The sequence below is a fragment of the Calonectris borealis genome, chromosome 18 (assembly GCF_964195595.1).
Source record: "Calonectris borealis chromosome 18, bCalBor7.hap1.2, whole genome shotgun sequence".
Classification (NCBI taxonomy): Eukaryota; Metazoa; Chordata; class Aves; order Procellariiformes; family Procellariidae; genus Calonectris; species Calonectris borealis.
The window spans coordinates 15,969,464-15,989,620 of NC_134329.1; the positions used below are offsets into that span (position 1 = coordinate 15,969,464).

At 38.9% G+C, this 20,157-nt stretch overlaps 1 protein-coding gene across 1 annotated transcript in view; it reads left to right on the plus strand.

Annotated features, from left to right (window-relative positions):
• The first annotated feature begins 7,997 nt into the window (after positions 1-7,997).
• The window catches only part of TMEM132D (transmembrane protein 132D), a 263,094-nt gene continuing 250,934 nt past the window's right edge, over positions 7,998-20,157 (plus strand). The window contains exon 1 of the mRNA XM_075168136.1: positions 7,998-8,076. Coding sequence (XP_075024237.1) covers positions 7,998-8,076 — 79 coding nt within the window. The remainder of the gene's footprint in view (positions 8,077-20,157) is intronic.

Genomic DNA, 20,157 nt, shown 5'->3' on the forward strand with positions numbered 1-20,157 from the left:
CTCTGTCATTTATTTCACTAGATGCCAATTCTTGTTTAATTTTAGAGGAGAAAATGTGTTGTGTCTCCTGTAATGAGTATTATGTGTTGTATCAAGCCTCACAGAATAAATATAGCACTAGGGGTCACTAGCACTCCATCATTAACAAGCATCTGGTGAAAAACATGGTTGATTTTTGTCATAGCAACAAGCCTATTTTGCTATGAAGTTTAGTAATATTTGCACTGCCAAACAGGCAACTGTTTTAAGGTCTAATGTATACACACAAGTAGACACCATATGTGTTTACAAAGATATATTTATGAAAGATCACAAACTATTCAGAGCTGCTATTCTTTGTGTATTTGGGTTTCTCATGCCTTCCAAATTCTTGGGCTGTATTGTGTTTCTTTGTGTTTCATACTAACCTACAGTCAGCCTATAAATTATTATCCCCATATTTCACTGGGTCTTGGGAAACTACATACCTTTTAAATCTAACTCACAGTAATCAGTATGTGGCACTAATAAATGCTGTACCTGAGAGTCTTTGCAGGACTGGGCTCCTTGATTCTAAGAGATGTTGGGCACAGAACATGAACTGGTTCTCAAAAAAAATTTCTAATCACTAAAGATCTGGCCCCTACTCACAGCATTGTGCTACAAAAATATAATTAGTGTATTTAATGACCCTTATACTAAAAAATGTCAGTAGATTAAGCATAAAAGTTGCAATTTTTTAATCCTGTTTAATAAAATTGCTGTATTTTCAGTATTTTTTTCCATTAAAATTGAAGGTCTAAATGATGAATAAAAAAATCTCTGTAGATAATAAATCACTATCTGTAGTAGCTTATTAATTAAATATGGAAAAAAGTCTTGGGATGGAATTCGGCAGGGAAAATGGAAAATACACCACATGCCAGGCATGTTCTGATTGAAGTTTTTTTTATTCAGTCTGTATAAAGATAAGGACATTTTATAAAGCAAAGATTTTATTTCTAGTTCATATTGAAAACACCGTAGGTTTTTCCGGGATGATAGGTGAGTCTTATTCCTTCTCAAAACAAAACACTAGCATATAGTAAAGGTCACAAGTTCTTGGGTGCAGAGTGGGTGGTGAGGGCTGGGTAATGGTTCTGCATATGAGGGGTAGTTAGGCTGTGGAGATCCTTTTCTTGTGAACCAGGATGTTATGTCCACAGTTAACATGAGTCCAAGAGCAGACCTATAAAAGGAAAAGTTGCTGAGCATTTCTAAATACATAGAGACTGCCTCTGGCTCAGGTATTGAAGGCTGAGAGAGCATTCAAGGGAATTATGTATTCTGGCCTTATTCTTACATTCTTCTCTATGCATCTGCTTTTGGTCACTATGGGAGACAGCATAGCAGGCTACACAGACCTTTGATCTGTCCTATTCCTCTGATATAAACAAAGATATTAAAAAGGGAAGCTGGCAGTGCCTGCAGGGAAATCTTTTCATCATCCCCAGAGTAATTTTAAATGGGCTTTGCTCTCTTTGCTTGTAAGGCATCATGTCAACTTGTCTTTAGTTACATCTCAGAACAGTCACAGTAACATTCTCTGTTCTGTTATTTCATGTTATCTGCTCCTAAAAACCACTGTCAGTTTCTTAATTACACCATTGAGAATGTTATCAGATTTCAGGTTGGACACTGTTGCATGTTAACACTTACACACATTCCAGCCGTTTAGATTACTTCACCTGTTGTAATTTGGCAAGTACTGGTACTAATACATAGCTTCTCACTGCTATGGAGGCTTGAGTTCAACCCAACCAGGAAGAAGGAATTTTGTTTGTACCTATTAATATTCTCACTATATATATATATTTCTTCCTATAGTGTTTCTTTCCCTGATGTGCACACATTCTGGTTAGTTTTATTGAGCTTTTATTCAAGTTGGCCACTGCATCTTACAAGATTTGGTCTGTATAAATCACTGCACTTTATTGTACTGTGCGTATAGTAACTTGCAGCCAAAGCAGCTTTTAAAATCCTGCCTTCAGATGAAGCAGGTTAATATATTACTTCATTAATTCAAATAAAAAAGCCCTCTTAGATACACTTTTTGTCTATTAGAGTGCTGCTGATTTGGCTGATAACAGCCTAGCTGTGTTGCGATAAGGTTCTTTGTCATTTTTAGAACTCATTTGGAACTAAGCTATTTCTGACTTTTCATTGCAAACAAGTAAAGGAGAGTGAAAACTCTGACTGACATCATCTACCTTTTCAGCTATTGTGAACTGACAGCAAGCCCAGCAACATAAAGTAGCCTGATAGGAATACTATTCACCACTAAGGTTAGCGTTTGATCGTTAAAGAGATAGGCACTCCAAGGGGTATTACTATTGACAGTAGAACTACAAGCTGTCAAATGGATTTTTATTTCAGCCTGGTGAAGATTTTGAACTGAATCTGCTTTTCTCATACAACAGAAGCATTATAAGCAAACAAAGTAATTTTATTTTTCACTTTCTTATGTGGTATGAGTGAACAGATGAGAATTAGTTTTAAACAAATTAACAAAGATTTAATGCTTCATCCTGCTGTCACTGAAACAAAAATCTAAGTGCTGGTTAATGGCAAAAGAGAGTAAGATCCAGAAATTAAAATGAAATTGAAGAGTGTGACTCACTTTGGTCTTTGCAGCATCTCCCATTATCTCGTTCTGATTTTCATATTATTTATGTGGGAGCATCACAAAAAGACTTCAGCTGCTGACTGTGACTCAGCTGGCCAAGATGTAGTGTACACATGCAACCAGAAAGAAGTCCCTTCCCCAAAGACTCTGCATTACCCAAACAGAGAAAAGACCGCAGATAGATGTGATGAAGAAATGAGTGACAGAAACATAAAATTACGGTAGAACAACTTGTGTTTTGCCTTATGAATGGCAGTCACAATACACCTGCTGCTTCATGACTACTAAATGTTTTGAAGACAACACATTAAATTGTATAAAATTGCTGGGAGGTCAAACTGATCATGCTGATTCCTTTTCATCTTCTGAATCTATGATTCTAATTGCTCCTTATTTTGGATGTTGTGCAGTAACAAACCCAGATAATCCATTTTAATCCATTTCAATGCCCTCTGTGCAATTCAAGCAATGTGGGGGGAAAAAAAATCAGAGTAAAACTCTGTCCCTCTCAAAATCAATGGTAAAATATGCACTGACTTCAGCAGCACCAGGGTTTTTCTGAGTTTAATGAAAGTGAAAAATATTTTTAGAGAAAAATGTGTAACTGCTCAGTTTAAAAGGACTCAATAATATGCCCTGCTATTCCAGGTCTGTGGGCACTGAGAGAGAATTGTTAGAATGCAATTGGCTTTTGAAATGAATTGTTTGCTTTCAGATCATATATATATATAAATAAATAAAATATTATATATTTTTTATATATATATATAAAAAATGTGTGGAATATTGGGCAGAGGAACATTTTTGCTAGTCTACCTGTCTACAATCTTGTCTCTAGTGTGCTCTTCTTTTCTATGTCAATAGGGCTTCTCCCAGACTTGCACTTCTAGCCTGTCAATGAGGGAACATTACTGTCTCACAAAAAATCCCAAACAAAAATATGAATTAATAAACTGAACAATTAGCTATTTTAATTACATAAAGCAGATTATATATATCAGTTGATATATCACATTGAAGATGAAACAAGAAGTCTCAGAGTAACAATGGATTTTCTCATTGTCCTGGTTTCAGCTGGGATAGAGTTAATTTTCTTCCTAGTAGCTGGTGTAGTGCTGTGTTTTGGATGTAGTGTGGGAATAATGTTGATAACACACTGATGTTTTAGTTGTTGCTAAGTAGTGTTTACATAATCAAGGACTTTTCAGCTTCCCGTGCTCTGTCAGGTGCACAAGAAGCTGGGAGGGAGCATAGCCAGGACAGCTGACCCAACTGGCCAAAGGGATATTCCATACCGTATGACATCATGCTCAGCATATAAAGCTGGAGGAAGAAGGAGGAAGCGGGGGGGGACATTTGGAGTGATGGCGTTTGTCTTCTCAAGTAACTGCTAGGCGTGATGGAGCCCTGCTGTCCTGGAGATGGCTGAACACCTGCCTGCCGATGGGAAGGATATTCCCATGAATGAATTCCTTGTTTTGCTTTGCTTGCGTGCACAGCTTTTGCTTTACCTGTTAAACTGTCTTTATCTCAACCCACAAGTTTTCTCATTTTTACTCTTCCAATTCTCTCCCTCTTATCACCGGGGGGGGCTGAGTGAGGGGCTGTGTGGGGCTTAGCTGCTGGCTGGGGTTAAACCATGACACTCATTAAGTTGTTGGATGCAGATTAATCAGTTTTCTACCTTTACAGTTAGCCATAGGTTATGGGGATGCAGGTGTCTTAATTCTGTCTTGTGTTTTCCTAAAGCCAGTTCTTCCTTCAGAGTTAGTTGTGTTAATTACCCAGAAAAGATAGCCATACTTGCCAAAATAACATACTGCGAATAAAACAGGAAGATGTTTTCTCATTACTGAGTAATATGAATTGATGTGATTTTCCATGAGCAGTGTCTAGGAAAGGTTTTAATCACAAAAATGTTAGATAGCCAGGCTAGAGTTTGTACAGTTGAAGTGTTATCACCTGTGCTCATAGGAAGAAACAAGAATTGGGACACCCACTCTGCAGACTGAAATTTGGCAAGTGGCCTAACCTTCAGCTGTCACTTCAGTAAAATATCTGCGGAAGCAAAGGGAAGATTATTCTGTGCAGTGCACACCCAGGAAATGAGTACACTTACTCATTTCTGAAGGGACTGGAGGCAACAGTATATTCGTGAGTCGGCTTTGAGAAGGCTTGAGACCCAAAGCTGGTTCATGGGGATAACAGGACAGTAGAAGAGGAGGAGGAGATGTTGACAAAATATTATGTGTCCATTACTACCTACTGAAAGTAAAAACTCTGCAGAGTGCTTTGGAGAGAAAAGGGTATTGATGCATAAAATTTAATAATTAGTTAGTGACCTTTCAGAGTGACTTTTAAAAACATTACGGAAAAAATAATATTTTTTTTCTTTCAGAAGACCAAATTTGGAAATTAATCTGTTCAGTGAGTAGCATCATTTTGGACCCGGATAAAAGATCCCAGGTTCCCTATTTTCCATATTTTTGCTGGAAAATTAAAAAAGTGCTTCCAAGTCTGCTGTTTCAACGATGTTGCAAAATATGAAAAGAAGGGAAAGAACCTAATCTTGCAAATACAATATGACTGGTATTAAAACTCCCTCTCACTCTGCAATTCTGTAACTGCTTTTGCCATTCTATCTTTCGGTCTAGTTACCCCTGAATGACTGGAGTAAAACTGGTGGTACAAAACATTTCCAAATGTTGCACAAAATAACAAAAAGCAAAAGCTGGGTACTGGCCATCGAGTCAGCAACTGCAAAAGTAAAGAGCAGAGAATCTGTTGGGTGTTTTGTTTTGTTTTTTTTTTATTCCAACACATTTTTTTTTCTTAAACAAAAGTTGGTAACAAAACCCCTCACACCTGTATCTGGAGAGAAAGCTCTTCCCTCTCTGCACTTTTCATACTTTTTGTAGACTATAGGAAGCTCTTCCTTATCCATCAGAATACAGATTAACAGATATATTATGCTGGCATATTTCACCTGGCTAGTGAATGAGGCTGGGCATTGACTTCCTCCTCCAGATAATGATTGTTTTATCTTAGAGAGTATTATTTTATAATAATTCTCCTATGTTGGACAATACTGTAAGTTTTTGGCCACAACATACTATATATCATGTCAATAACAATTTTTTAATCTTCTTTCAGATAGTGGATGTTCTGAGATGGTACACTTAGTTTTCAGACATGATGCCAGTTCTAGAGGTATGCTTCATTTCAGGTCTGGGGAACCTCTCTGGGATTGGCAATACTTCAAAAACTGATATGAGCTTCTAAAATGAATTCACAACATCACACAAAATACAGCCTTTTCTCATTGCATGGTCGATCACGTATTTCTTGGTGTTGGCAAACAGAAAGCGTACAGTTTCAAAGTTTATTTTGATAGACCTGTTTTAAAGCTTCAGCATTGTGGATGTTAATATAGAAAGAATGTTTTTATTGCTCCCAAACATGTACTCCATGAAGGAACAAAGTGGCTATAAGTTCTTGTAGCTCCTTTTTTTTTTTTGTGGTGTTTTCTTTGTGTTTGATTGGTTTTAAGTTTGCATTTTGTTGCCATTCTATCTGCCAAGGAGAATATAAATCTCATTACTGAGCTTGACCAAAGGGTTGGGTTAGCAGAATGGTCCTCACATTGATACCTTCTGTAATGAAAAACCTGAGATTGTTCAAAAGTGCTGGGGAAAAACAACCACTCTTTAGACCACATGTAGGCATTTTTTCTGCTATTCTTGCAATATATATGAAGTATTTACTGCACAGTCTTCACATTATTTCCCTGTTCTGGCTCTACCATACCTCGTTTGGCTCACGAGGCTTAGGGAAAGCCGAATACATGATAAATTCGGATGAGGGAAGGAGCCAAAACCTAACCACGTGCAGCAGCGTACACATGCCAAAGCGGCGTGCTTTTGTCGCTTCTGGCAGCCGGAGGGATGCGGTTTGTTTGGATGCCGGGAGAAGCGAGGCTTCTGCCTGCCTTGGGGTCGCCTCCCTCCCTCCGGGGCCAGCCTGGGGCACCGCCGGCAGCGGGCGGCTGCGCGGTCCCGCCGGCTGCTGCTCCCCCCTCCTTAGCACCGTGGCCGCTGGGCCCTGGGAGCCTCTCCAGCGCGGCACAGCGGAGATCGCCCCTGTAGGCAGGGTTTGGGGGAGGCTGGCTGTCCCACGCCGGCACGGAGCAGCTGCGTCCCCCAGGACCGGCGCCGCCAGGGATGCCGCTAGCTGCCCGTGCCCACGCAGCCGCCCTTCCCCTCCCCTGCCGAGGGTGAGCCACCGCCGGGCGCCAGCCCCCGGGAGCTGCGGAGCCCACCGCCTCCGCGGGCAGGCAGCCCCGCCCCGCTCCGCCCTGCTCTGCACCCCGCTGCCCGGGGATTGGGGCTGCCTGCTGCGAGGCGGGGCTTGGGTCGTGTGCTTATTTATTTATTTGTTTCCCTCCTCTTTTTGTTATTTTTCGCGACACCTCCCGGCTTAAATCGCTGTCTCTCTGTAAATAGCAACCGCGGCACGCGTAGGATGGGCCGGGGCCGGAGGAGGCGGGCGGGACGGCGGGACGGGGCCGGCGCCCCTCTACGGTCTCAATCCGAGCAGCATCCGCTGGGGCGGCAGGTCCGCGCCGGCCGCGGCCGCTGCGCCCGCCGGCCCCGAGAGCAGTAAGCACATCTGTGGCAATGACCTTCTGGAGGGAGCCGCGCTCGCCCCCTCCCTCTCTTGCAGAAAGTCAAACAAGTCAATGAGGAAATTGAGAACTTAAAAAACAAAAAAAAACCAAAAACAAACAAAAAAAAAAAGGAGCGAGAGCGCCACGACAAAAACCCTGCCTCCGCGTCTGGATGATTTCTGGGCTGATCAGCATCACCTAAAGGAAAACTTTGGTGACGCCTGGGGAGCGGACGTTCTTTTCCACCGGCATGCGGGCACTGGCTTTGTGAAGCGCAGCCCGGCCGCGGGCAGGCGGGTCTCCGCCCGCGGATGCGGGGGTGCGCGGCGCGGAGCCCCAGAGCCCCTGCCCAGCGCGCCTGACCCTGCCGGCTAGCGGTGTTCTGGGGTAGGGGGCTGCTTGCCTGCCTCAGGCAACTGAGGCTCGGGACTGAGATTCTAACCAGAACTGTTTCCTATTTATTTATTGAGAGGAGAGGGTTTTTCTTTCACAGCATCATCTGTTTTGAAGAAAGGAGGGAGGAAAAGGGAGGGTTAAAGCTAAAGAAGTCAGTCCTGTCTCTGAAGGAAATGCCTTTTGCGCTCTCCAGATGACCTTTTCTGAAAATGCAGCTTCTCCAGTTGACCGATTTTTATTTTGACTATAAAGTGTGTGACACTGAGCCCTGACTTCTCCACAAACCCTAGGATGTGCACTTCTGGGATTAGCAATATGGGGCATCTGTTGTCACCTCTTCTCTTGAGCCTGGCAGCAGTTTTTTCCAAAGGTAAGGCTCAGTTTATTGTGTCTGTTTCACTGCATCTTGTTTCTTGTTTATTTTGCATACACAGCCTCTGTCCCCTCTCTCTGTAATGCCTTGACCACAGTTCATGACTGAAAGACTTCGGCGGAGTCATGTGCTAGTCAAAACCAAAGATATCGTGATGGGAAATCCTGAGTGGCAGGATTTTTTCTTGCTCGATTGTGACAAACAGTCTACCCATTTACTGAGGCATTTGTTACCTGCCTATTATACTTTTTATCATGTAGTAGATTCTGGTCATGAGCTGAGCTGGTACCCAACCAGCTTTGGGTTGCGAAGGGTTTGTTATCTGGAAACTTGAAATCTTCAGGGGTACAAGCTATTGGAGTTTGTTGCCCCACCATTATCTTCTATGTAATTTTTCAAATTAAAAATTGTCAGACAGGCTGGCAGTGTTTCACTGGACCAGAGAAATACATACTTGCTGAAATGTTTTAAAATCTGTGATGAGAGCCTGAACCAGGTGTATGATATTCTGCATGCTAAATAGAGTTTGAATGTCCTCACAGCATGACTTCAGACGACTCAGTGATATCTTCTTGTTGCTCTTGAGTTTGTTTACAGCAAGAATCAGAAAACCAGCATATAGACAATGCACACATTTTTGTGTGTGTTTAAAGCCTCCTTTGAACTTAAAGTTTTCATTGATGGCCTCAGCCAAAAGGTGAATGAATTTTTGCAGTACTTACTTTAGCTGATTCTGAGCATTCCTGTGGAATATAAATTAGAAGAAATACACATTTCTATTGAGAAGACATTGTGCATCAAGAGCTATATTTTGGCCGGAAAACAAAATTAAAGTTCACACGTGGTTAGCCTTCAGAGAGGAATAACAGCACATGCATTTAATCTATGATTTTGCAAACATACTGATAAAGTGTTCTTCTTATAAACATCAGTATTTAAAAAAGGTATTAGTTATTCGTAACAGCTCTTTACACTTCCAGATATCAGCACGTTTCTTTTTTAAGTGAGTTATTTTTACCAATTACTTTGTATCCAGAACTGAACTTACTGACAGGAGGCAAAATACACAGCTATGTATTTCTGTGGTGGTTCCCTATATCAAATTCACTTCTCCTCCTTTTTTCCTTAAAACTTCCCTAAAGGTTAAGGCAGAAAGGAACAAAATTATAAGTATTCTCAAATGTTACCTAAATGCAGTGCCTACATAAGTAGAGTTTTAAAGTTGCAATTGGAAATGCATTAGCAGCAGGGATTGGAAGCCTGAGTCTTTTCAAAAGATTTCTTCATTCACATTGCACACCAGTAGCTTTTGATTTCCCAGCTAGGATGTAAATTATGTATTTTATTATAAGCAATATCAGTACTTTGGATAGGCTAACAATGCAGTAAGAATATTAACTTTTTCCTCTCCTATTTTTGGTGTGTTTCAGTTTGCAGCCTTAACACTGCATTAACACAGTGTTTGACTGAGATTGCAGCTTATTCCAAGATTGGAGTATAAGTGGCATTTCAGTCCTACAGAGTACAGTGTTTGTTTTATTGCCAGCTCAGCAATTATAACATTCATATATGACTTTATTCTTAAATGTTACTTACATCTCCTTTGAAAGATAAACATATGCAGAAAATTGGATTTGGAAAGGAGGTCTCTTGGGTGGAAAAAAATGATGAGAGAGATTTTTCTTTGTATTGTGATCGTGAAGTCTCATTAAATCTGATATGTCTTGAAACCAGATACACAAGGTCCCATTAGAATTACTGGTATTGTCTGTGCTATTTATTTTGCACTTCAGATATCCAATATACTACTGCGTGATTGCTGGGACTCTTTGCTGTTTAGTAATACAGATATCTATCTTTAATGTAATTGTCTATTTCCATACTTGCTTACAGACTCCATCTGTACTACTATGCCTTACTGTGCTCTGAAAAGACCAGAGTATTCCAGAGATTTACAGTATAAATTTGACAATGTAAATGGTTGATTCCCCTCCGCCTCATAAGAAGATGAACACCAAAAAAAAAAAATCAACTTGATTACTACTACAGGGCATGTTTCTTTGATGCCTTTCTGTTGTTAATAGAAAAACTCTTTCATTTATGACATGATGACAAAGTTTTCCTAAAGAGAGAAAAAAATCTTTAACATGCAATGGCAATCAGCTGTCTATTGTGTATAAGTCTGTTGCTGATTACTCAGAACCATGGCAACGCACCTTTTTACTGCACAGTTTCCAAATCTTTCAGGTAATAATGTTGAAGACTTGAGAATACTATTGTGGTTTTGCTTTGCTTTTATCTTGTAAATGCAGAAAACAGCTCCAGCCTGAGAAATGAAATGTTGTTTTCAATAATAAGCTTCAGGTTCTTATCAGAACAATTTGTCAGTGATTATATAATCCATGTATTTTAATATATTGTCTATGTGTGTCTGTACGTATATATATATACACACACACAAAGGACAGAGATTATAAGGCTATGTAACTATGTAGTTATGGGGGCAGTTGCATTTCACAGCTTTGTCTTAAACTAGGAGTTTTCTTGAGTCAGTCCTAGGGAGCCAATGCTTACCCTCAGTCAGTTGGGCATTTTGCTATTTGGTATCAACTATGAAAAAAAATTCTTCAGAAATCTTCAATTAAAAAATAACTAAAGCCCAGTTGACATTAATGAAAATACAGACTAATACAACAGGCAAAATAATGTGGGCATTTTGTTCCCTTGTTTAAGGGGAAAACCTCTCATTAGCTTCATTGGAGTAGAATAAAAACTTTAATACTTTACTTGAACACCAGGTTCCATGCTTGGCTTAAGTCTATAGTGAAATGAGCATCTCCTGTAAGACGCTAAATAATTTTAGGATGTATATTGTGAGACTTAAGATTGAGAAGCCTTTTACATTATGAATGTTTGTTGTCAGATAAAAGAACTGATTTAATTAATTTCAAATTTCAGGTCTAAGTTGACAGTAACAAAACAAGTGAATATTTTAGTGACTTTTTTTGCCTGCGTTCTGCTGAGCATTCTGTGTTCTTCTCTGTCATCCTGGGCTGAAATCTTCCCTCAAGTTGCTTTCTAATGAGATCTCAAGCCACATAGCTGCTGTTTCTATTTTCTTTTTCTCTCCGTTTTTATAAATGTGGAGGCTTGGCAACTGTATTAGGAAGGATTACTTTATACACCCCTAAGAGTGTTCCCCATAGGCTAGAGAGGTGGATAGTACATTTGCAGTGATGCCAATCTCCTATTATAGGAAAGTGTATGTGAGAGAAATCTTCCAGAAACCAAACTCCCAAACATTTAGTTTTGGTTACATTATAGGAGAGAAGTATCTGGATATTTGGATTTAAATTGCCTCTGTTTCCTTTGGAATTAGCCATGTTACAGTATTCTTTGAATCCTCTTGATTTCCATTGAATTTTATACTGTTGATGTTTTGGTCTTGTAATGGACAAACTCTATCTTTGGCCTTCTCTATGCAATTTTACTGATTCTATGCTGATATCTAGTATCAGAATATGTCATTCTGTCCACATTGCTGAAATACTTCACTGATTATTTCAGTGGATTATATCTTTATGAATTGTAGTTGTATAGGAAGCCACTTTCCTTCACTTTAATCTCACTTGTGCATCCACTGGCTTCAGTGGGGGTAGAGGTGTACAAAGAACTACACAGCTGAGCTTGTTAGTTCCATCTTCCAGAAGGCTGTGGGCCATTTCTGAAGATCTTTATGTGCAGATCTTCCACTGACATTGAAGTGCACTGTGGACTTTCTGTAAGTAGAAACATGGGAAATGAAAAGCTGAGGAGTGCAACAACCTGTGTTTAAGCACTACTTACTTTGGAATTCATTACTCTGGAATGCTGGTAATGGAAAATAGTGCCGTATATGGGATTAAAATTTAAGATTATTTTATTTGATTTAAGATAGATATTCTTTTTTTCCCCTCCTTCTTGGTCTTGACTAGACAGGAGTTCAGGGTTGAATTTCAGTTCATGTTGACAGATTTTAATTGTGATGATGAGGGACACATTCTTTTTCTCAAAGTAATAGTGCTGATATTACTTGTGGACAGACTCATCATAGGCATCTGTTGCTCTAGCTGTGCAATTGATATGTATAGAAAATCTGATTTCAGATGACCGCTACTTAGATGAGCATAAAGTACAGGTGTGGTCAGTAGAAGTTTTTCTTGTAAGCTTTGCCTATGTGCAGAAACCCAAAAAGTTTTCTTAAAAACCCAAAAAATAAAGGAAATCTTTCTAGCTTAAGGTTCAAGCTGTTCCCATAAAACCAAAGCTTTTGTACTTTGTACCAGCTGTATTGAACTTAGAGTTGTTTGAGACATTATATAAGGGAAGGGGAAACTAAGTTGCACTTTTTTGCTCTTATTGTCTTTCTTGCCACAGTGTACTTCTGGGAGAAGCCCCATTCTGATTTCTTTTCTTTCAGTAAAAATAATAAATTCAGACTAAACTAAAAAATTCTACAGCTAGACCCATGTTTTATTTGTCAGCTGCAATACTGGCTTAATGGGATTTTGTTTCTAATATTTCCCTGAAATGTTCTCATTTTTTACTTCTGTCTTTTCTTTTATTAGTTCCATAGGACTGGCGGGCTCTGTGACACCAACCAATGTTTTAGATATTAATAAAAGCAGCTTTATTCAATAAAGATCAGTTTTATTTAATAAAAGAGAGAATCAAAAGATAATCTGATTTTTCATGCTGCATTCACATTATATCAACCTCCTGACATTGTTGTAGATGCCAAGTCTAGTGGCAGTCTATCGTGGGTTCTAAGATACATAAACATGACTCCAGACAGATTGATTGCAGAGAAGCTGAAGAGGCAGCTGAGATTCATCGCAGGTTTGGTTTATAAAGTGTTACATTAAATTATTTGATTTTCACCAGTCTGTGTAATATTGCCTGCTGCATTATTAATGGCAGTTCAAAATGAAGTGGATTTTGAATAGTTCAGAGACATTTAGATAACACTAATTATTATGAGCAGATTTAAAGTACATATCTGAGGATGTTAGGCTACTTCATCCTCCTCCATGGGGGGAAAATTAACTCTAGAATGAGGATTGGCTTCATGTCCTTGATTTCTTCTTTTATTGAATAGACTTAATTCCAGTGTAAGGTGTTAGTCTGATGGCCCCACAGAGCTCATGGATTGAAAGTCTTGATCCTCCAAAGAGGTACAGCCTATGTAGTATCTATGCAAGCTTCCACTTTCTACTTTAGTAGTGTGACTTAAACTTGACCTACAGGATGATATAACTTCCAGCTCTGTGATATAAGATATTATATCCATCTATTGATCCACAGTGGGTGTGATCTAGAGCTCATTACAGTCAGTATATGGGGCTTCATTGCCTTTAGTAGGCTTTAATTCAGAGTGTAGACAGAGTTTTCTGGAGTGGTATTTTTCAGCCTGTGGCCCACACACCAGTGGTGATTCATAGAACATCTGAGCAGTGTTGTGAAACCAGTGCCAGAAACCTTATGCATGCAAGCTAGAAAAAAACAAGGGGAGGAAATAGAAGTAACAAGGATGCTTTCAGAGTACATCCCAATTTGTGTTTGGTTGTAAACAAAGACCTTTGTGACAATACTGTGTAAGATGGTCTGGATTTCTTTCAAAAAGTTAGATGGCTTTTGTCTTTAAAAGGGTTGAGAAAAACCACTGTAGTGAGGCTAACTGTAGTAATTTAAAGTATTTCTCTGAACTGTTTGGTATTGCCTCAGTACTTCAGACACAATCACTGATGGTGTGAGTGTTTCTAATCCATTCCAGCATAGGTTCACTTAAATCAACATGAGTAGTGGTTCAGTGAAGCAACTTAGTAGTTGTCTGCCAGTCACTTAACAGCATCTGTGCTGTAGGGTCAATTCACTTCCTAAGAGGCTTCCGCTGTACTCACAGAGGATGGTTGTTTGTTCTTACACCCTCAGTCTTGTTTTTTTTACTTAAGGTTTCCAGAAAGGTTTCTGGAGGGAGTTTTCTGTGTTGCAGACAATTGTCTTCCTGAAAGTTGCTCAGCAAATGCACACAGTTTTGTTTCTTGTACAGACCATGTAGAAACGGTTGGTAGTGGATGCATCTACGCTGATGCTACATTTCCCCAAATTTGCAAAACAGAAGGCCTCTTCCGTCCTCCTATAGTCACTTCACTTTCTCACAGGTGCATCTAGCTCTGTTTTTAAAGTTACTTTGAATTGATTTGGTTTGTTTAGTTATTTGGGATTTTATTTGTAAATAAAGGCTTTTGTCCTAAGGTTGTGTAAGATGGTTTGGATAAGGTGTTCCAGAAATTTGCTATGGGAATGGTTAGTAACCATTTTCCAGCCTTAATTTATTCAATACCATTTTATACTCATTTGCTTTTCTGCTAATGGTGTCTTTTAATCTTAATAGCTCTTCTCCTTGGTGGAACGCATGGGCCTCATTAGTTTGCAGTTTTGCAGCTGGAGCAAGCAAAATAATACCACATGTAAAAATGACCATGTAGACTGTAAAACATGAGAAGAGGGAAGGATATTGAATAACGTAGATCCTATAAAAAGAGCAAAATAAATGAGTTAGCTAGTTATGTGGAAAAAAGTAGCAGGGGTAATAATAACGAGCACACCAAGCAGAAGTGTGGAAAGATGTCAACATGCTCTTTATTCTTGGTGTATACAACTTTACAAGATAGACTAAGGAGCAACAGAAGAAGTGTCCTCTCTAGCTGAACCAGGATGCTCTACAGCACGCCTTTTGATCTATTTGCTTTCAAGGTAGGCAGACTGTTGAGCAGGCAGTCTGCAGACCTGTTGCTGAGGAACAAAGTGGATGTCCAGATACTCACATAGATGAGGCTGCACGTCTTGCATGCTAAAAAAATCCTCCGAGCCAGAGAGTTTACTCTCATCTAATGCTAAATGATCCAGAACCTTGAATTTCGTTGGCCCTCAACATCGCTTACTTGCTTTTTATTTATATTTTTAAAAGTGTACATTTTATGTCTTCAGTATACATTATGTAAATTCATTGTACAAGAGGAGGAATCCAAAATTGGCAGAGATAACTAGCCAACAGTGTCTTTGAATATTAATCTAATCCATAATATAAGAAAGGAAACAATACCACCTAGTCTTCAATCCACTCACTTATCAAAGATCCTGGATTAGCACATAATTGTATCCTCCATTTTCTACTAAGCCATGGTGACTCATTCCATTTGTTTTCAAGAAAATAAAATAGTGGTGATTTGCATGTACCTACAGTTGAAATATCTGTATTTATCCTTCAGAGTTTTGCATTTCTGTCTTAATGTAGTCAGTCTTGCTTGGTTAATTTTAATTTGGTAGCACACATTGGGTAGTTAGTTTTCTTTATGCATGGCAAATTCCTACACTTAACTTCCCACATTGCTCTTAGCAATATAGGGTGTATTGTCAGGTTTTCCTGGTATGAAGTAGGTCTTGATGTTGTTTCAGTGGATTGTGTTTTGAGCTACTGTTGAAGGAACTACTCAGCTCTGACAAAACTTCCCAGTGTAATAAATGTGTAAAACCACCATGTATCAGCAGTTACCCTCCTGTCATCTTTAGCACATTTTCAGAAATAAAAATAGGACCTAGTTTGCTCAGGTTCACAAGCCTGTACCTCTTGAGCTGAAGGGTATCATTATGTGGTCAACAATATGGGACTTGGGGCAGTATTGAGCAATCCTGATTCTGCCCAGCGGAGGAAAGAAGTGCATACACACTCTGTAAGTTTATTACCACAGTTTGTTACTCTGTAAGCAGCATACGATGAATACTTTCAGAGTTTTCACTAACCTGTCTCATTTACACTAATTTTCACCATGTCTATTCTGTTTAGGATCTATTTAACTCAGACCATAGGATCTATTTAACTCGGAGTTAGCTAGTTTGTTAGGTGTTAAGCTCACCTACAGAATTAGGCTCATATGAAAACACTAGAAAAACTTGGCCTACCACCTGTAGAAGAGAATGGAAAAGGAACATATGCAAAAAGAGTGTCTCATAATCTATTGGTGTGCTAGTGCACATCCAATATATGACTAATTGAAATTTGTCATCTTCTAGACTGTAGTGGCAAGGCCGCTATTTCCAGATGTCACTAATGAGTTTCTTTGTACCCATTCTTAGAAATCCTGCTGAAATGCCAACTGCTCAGCAATCCTGTAAATCAGGGTGTGAAAAGATGGGGATCCAAAATTTAGTGAACACTTTTCAAATCTTATTTTAGTCTGAGTTGTAATATCCCTCTTAATGACAAAGTAGTTCCACCTTCAGTGAATAACAATAAAAGCAATGTATTGCTTTTTAAAGCTTGATATGATGCTCTCTATAGATCTTCCCTTGTTTAGTCAGGGTTTATCAGTTAAGGTTCTCTTATTCCATATCCTTTTCCATATTATTGGGCAAACAATTGTAAGGCTATCATGACTTTAGCTGTGCTCTGCTCTCTCCTTTGTAGTTGACTGTGTCCCCTGCAGCAGTTGTCTGATAAGCGATGATTTCTTACATACTGAACACTTGTGCACAGTAGGATTCTGTTATATACTTCTGACTCTTTGACACCATCTGCCCAGTAAAGTGGTTTTAATGGGTTTCCACTGAGCCAGCCTGTACTACAGCTCTGACAGCATGCTCTGTATTTTTTAAAATAAACAAAACCTCTTCAGAAAAGCTATCCATGAACATTGGCTTCTCCAACAAAATTGAAAATTACATACTGTTTTATATTTTGCAGAGGCAGAAATATCTCTATTTGATAGACTTTAAAATAGGAAAATGACTGATAGTACTAGTTTATTTTTTTAAATGACCTTATAAAGCATTATTTCCTGTCCCATTTTTTAGTAAGGTACTGTTATCCTTTTACAGAAATGCAATCATTTTACTTTGTTGGAGTTTTCTTCTTCATGAAAGCTGGGGAATGTAGTGGTTCACGATGGTGATTTAGGAGTCAGGGCTTTTCCCTTTGGAAAATCACATCAGTGCTCTGCTTTCCCTTTCCCTTTTAAACTGTCTTGTCTACTCAGAATACAAGTTGTTCAGAGCAGGACCTGTTTTACCTGCTGTTTATATAGCATCTGCCCCTCTTCTCAGATGAGAATTTTGCTACATTAAAATAATTAATTACTAGTGGCTGAGTTAGAAATTGGAATGTGGCATTCTGATTGTCCTGATCGGTGGACAACATGAACAACTCAGAGGCCTGTAAGAATAGAAAAGAAGAGTAGGGTAAGGGAAAAAAATAAAGATATAATGAAAGCATCTGTGTGATTAAAAAATTCTAAGAGCTTAAGTAGATCCCATCCCATGATGTTAAAATCAATAAGCTATCTAAGCCTTTTCAAACAGCAACGTGATAAAGGGAACGTAAAAAGCTTCCTATAAAAAGATGTCATAAAGATGTTTTTATATTTCTTTCTGTTATAATCCATGTTACTAAACTATTAAATAAAAGATTTTGAATACCTGTATTAATAATGCAACTAACCACTTACAACGAAAAAATGGTTTTTTGGCAGATGGTACGGATCTTGAAAAAATTTCATTCTTTCTCTGCCCCTTCAAGTCTTTGGGCTTTATTTTAAGCTCCTTCACGTTAGTAAGTTGCAAACATAGTGGGTAGCGGTGGTGATGAGATGGACTGGTGAAAGAAACTGCTGACTAGTCTCTTCTGTTATTGATGGGAAGTGAAAATTGCAACAGTCAAAATAAATGGATTCTTCTGAACTTCTGAGATGACTTGATAAGAACACACAGAGAATCGGACACAATCCTATTCTTTAGTCTTTTTTCTAAATTACATGGCATTTGACCTCCAACCAAGATGAAGGTTTCCATCTGAAGCATGGGTTTCTTTTGTCTTCTCTATGCCCTGTACTAGTCCTGGTTAGTAGATCTGTGTAGGGAGCCAGTACAAGATACTTGAACCTCTATTTCTAGCTGCCCATTTACTGGAGAATAACTGTTGCTGAGGTCCCCAAGAAAAACAATCTTCCATGCTACTGTGGCATTTTGAGTGAATAGACCACGAGGCTAAGGCAGCTTTTCAGTATATTCTGAGATGTGCAATGCCTTCATATAAAAGAACCATTCACAACAGTTACTAGCTTTGGATTCCTTTGTACAATAAAGACATTTAGCATTTTTAACCTGTGGAATATGCACATGGTGGGAAAACTGGCAAGATCCCTTCTTTGCAGCTGAAGAAACAGACGGACCACTTAATAAATGGTCAACAGCAGAGCTGTGCATATGAAGTTTCATATTATGTGAATTTTTGCTGTTTGCAGGTTTTCTTACATTTTCTGGCTAGTTTGGTTAAAAGCTTGTGGACCATCTTAGCAATACTGCATCCAAGTGCAGGTTCCCTTTATGTTCTTGTGTTTGCATCCTTGTAGACTTCTTTGGACTTGCTGTCTTTTGAAATCAACCAGCTTCTCGAGGTCTAGAATTCAGACTGAATTTAATGGATCCAATTTCAGGTTAGAAAAAATATAAAGTGAATATCACTATGAATTCCCTTGAGAATTAAAATGGTATTTCCCAAATGCTATCTAGCAGGCTGATATTTTGAGTGGTATCTCAGTGCTTCGTTCTCTTTGCTTCTGTTAATGCTTCATTTGTGTAATGGATGAAATGCTAACTAAGGTAAATACCTAAGATCTGTAATCCTCACACAGTTGTTTGCTGCTGCTATTACCTTTTTTCTCCCTTTGTCCTATCATAGCTTTGGATATTGCTGTAAATGTTCCTTGCTGTTTCTGCTGCAGTAGTTTAAAATACATATATCAGCATCAGCTGTGTTTTTTCTTGCCTTTTTATTTAGACTCTTTATCTGAATAGCAATAGATCAGAGTAATGGTACAATAATCACTGTTGAAGCATTTATTTGTTTGTTTTCTTTCTATTTCTATGCAGTCATATGCTCCTTTCATCCTTTCGTCTATTCCTATCAGAATTATGCATGCGGTTTGGATCAGACCCTGAAAAAAGAGAAATGCTTGTAAGTGGAGAATACTATATATAGCAGACCTTTGATACGATATTTATAGTCTTGATGTTTAGAATGTCTTCATATGCATTATAGGTTCTTATCAAATAATCAAATTGCATCAATAATAATAAAAAGGATGGTTCATGAAGAGATTCTTTTCAACTGTTCTCTTTTCAGCAGCTTCAGAAAAGAAAGATGAATTTGGCAGCGTATTTGCAGTGCTATCAAATCTGGGTTTTGGCAGTCTAAATCAGGAACAGTGAATTCAAAACTGAAGATCCTTCACAGAGATGTCCTGACAGTAATTGCACTGAGGTGCAGGGGGGAGCATTCACAGACCTCAGATGATTTCAGCTGTTGCAGTAGGTCATAGGATAATCTCTCAGGTAATTAGCTCTGTCAAACCTTAAGACTTTATGGCCTACAACTTCTATCTGGAAGGTTGTTGGCAATGAAGATCAAGGGACGAAGAAAAATTCCCCCTAAAATGCAAAGAGAGCATTGCAGATGTTATTTGGTGTAACAGGACTTTTCCAGTGTTTCAGTTCACACTGTGGAGTGCTAAAGCCCATCTTTTTTTTCCTAATAAGTACATTCTCATTTGTGTTTTCAACCTGAGAATAGTAACCATCCTAATCTTCATATCTGTGGTGACACTGCACCGTTCCCTCAGCCTCTTGGGTATGGTCTTTGACTTGTTGCAGATGTTTGCTGCCAGTTTGATGAATTTGTCAGAGAAACTATACATTCTCACACTTGTTTTATCTTCTTCTGACAGACAGGCACTACCAAAATCTCATCTGGAGCCTATGGAATTATTGTAGCAGTTTCAGTTATGTTCTATACTTCTTTGACACGTGTCTTAGAAATAGCTGATCTATTGTATTTGTCCTGGGCTAGATCCGACTGGTCCTTTGCAAATGCTGCTTTCCAGTACCTCTTCATTTTCTTCTCCAATGACTGGATAAATGTTTCCCTCAGACACTCAGTAAGTGAATTCTTCCATAGTTTTTGCGCTTTCTCTTGCCTCCTTAATT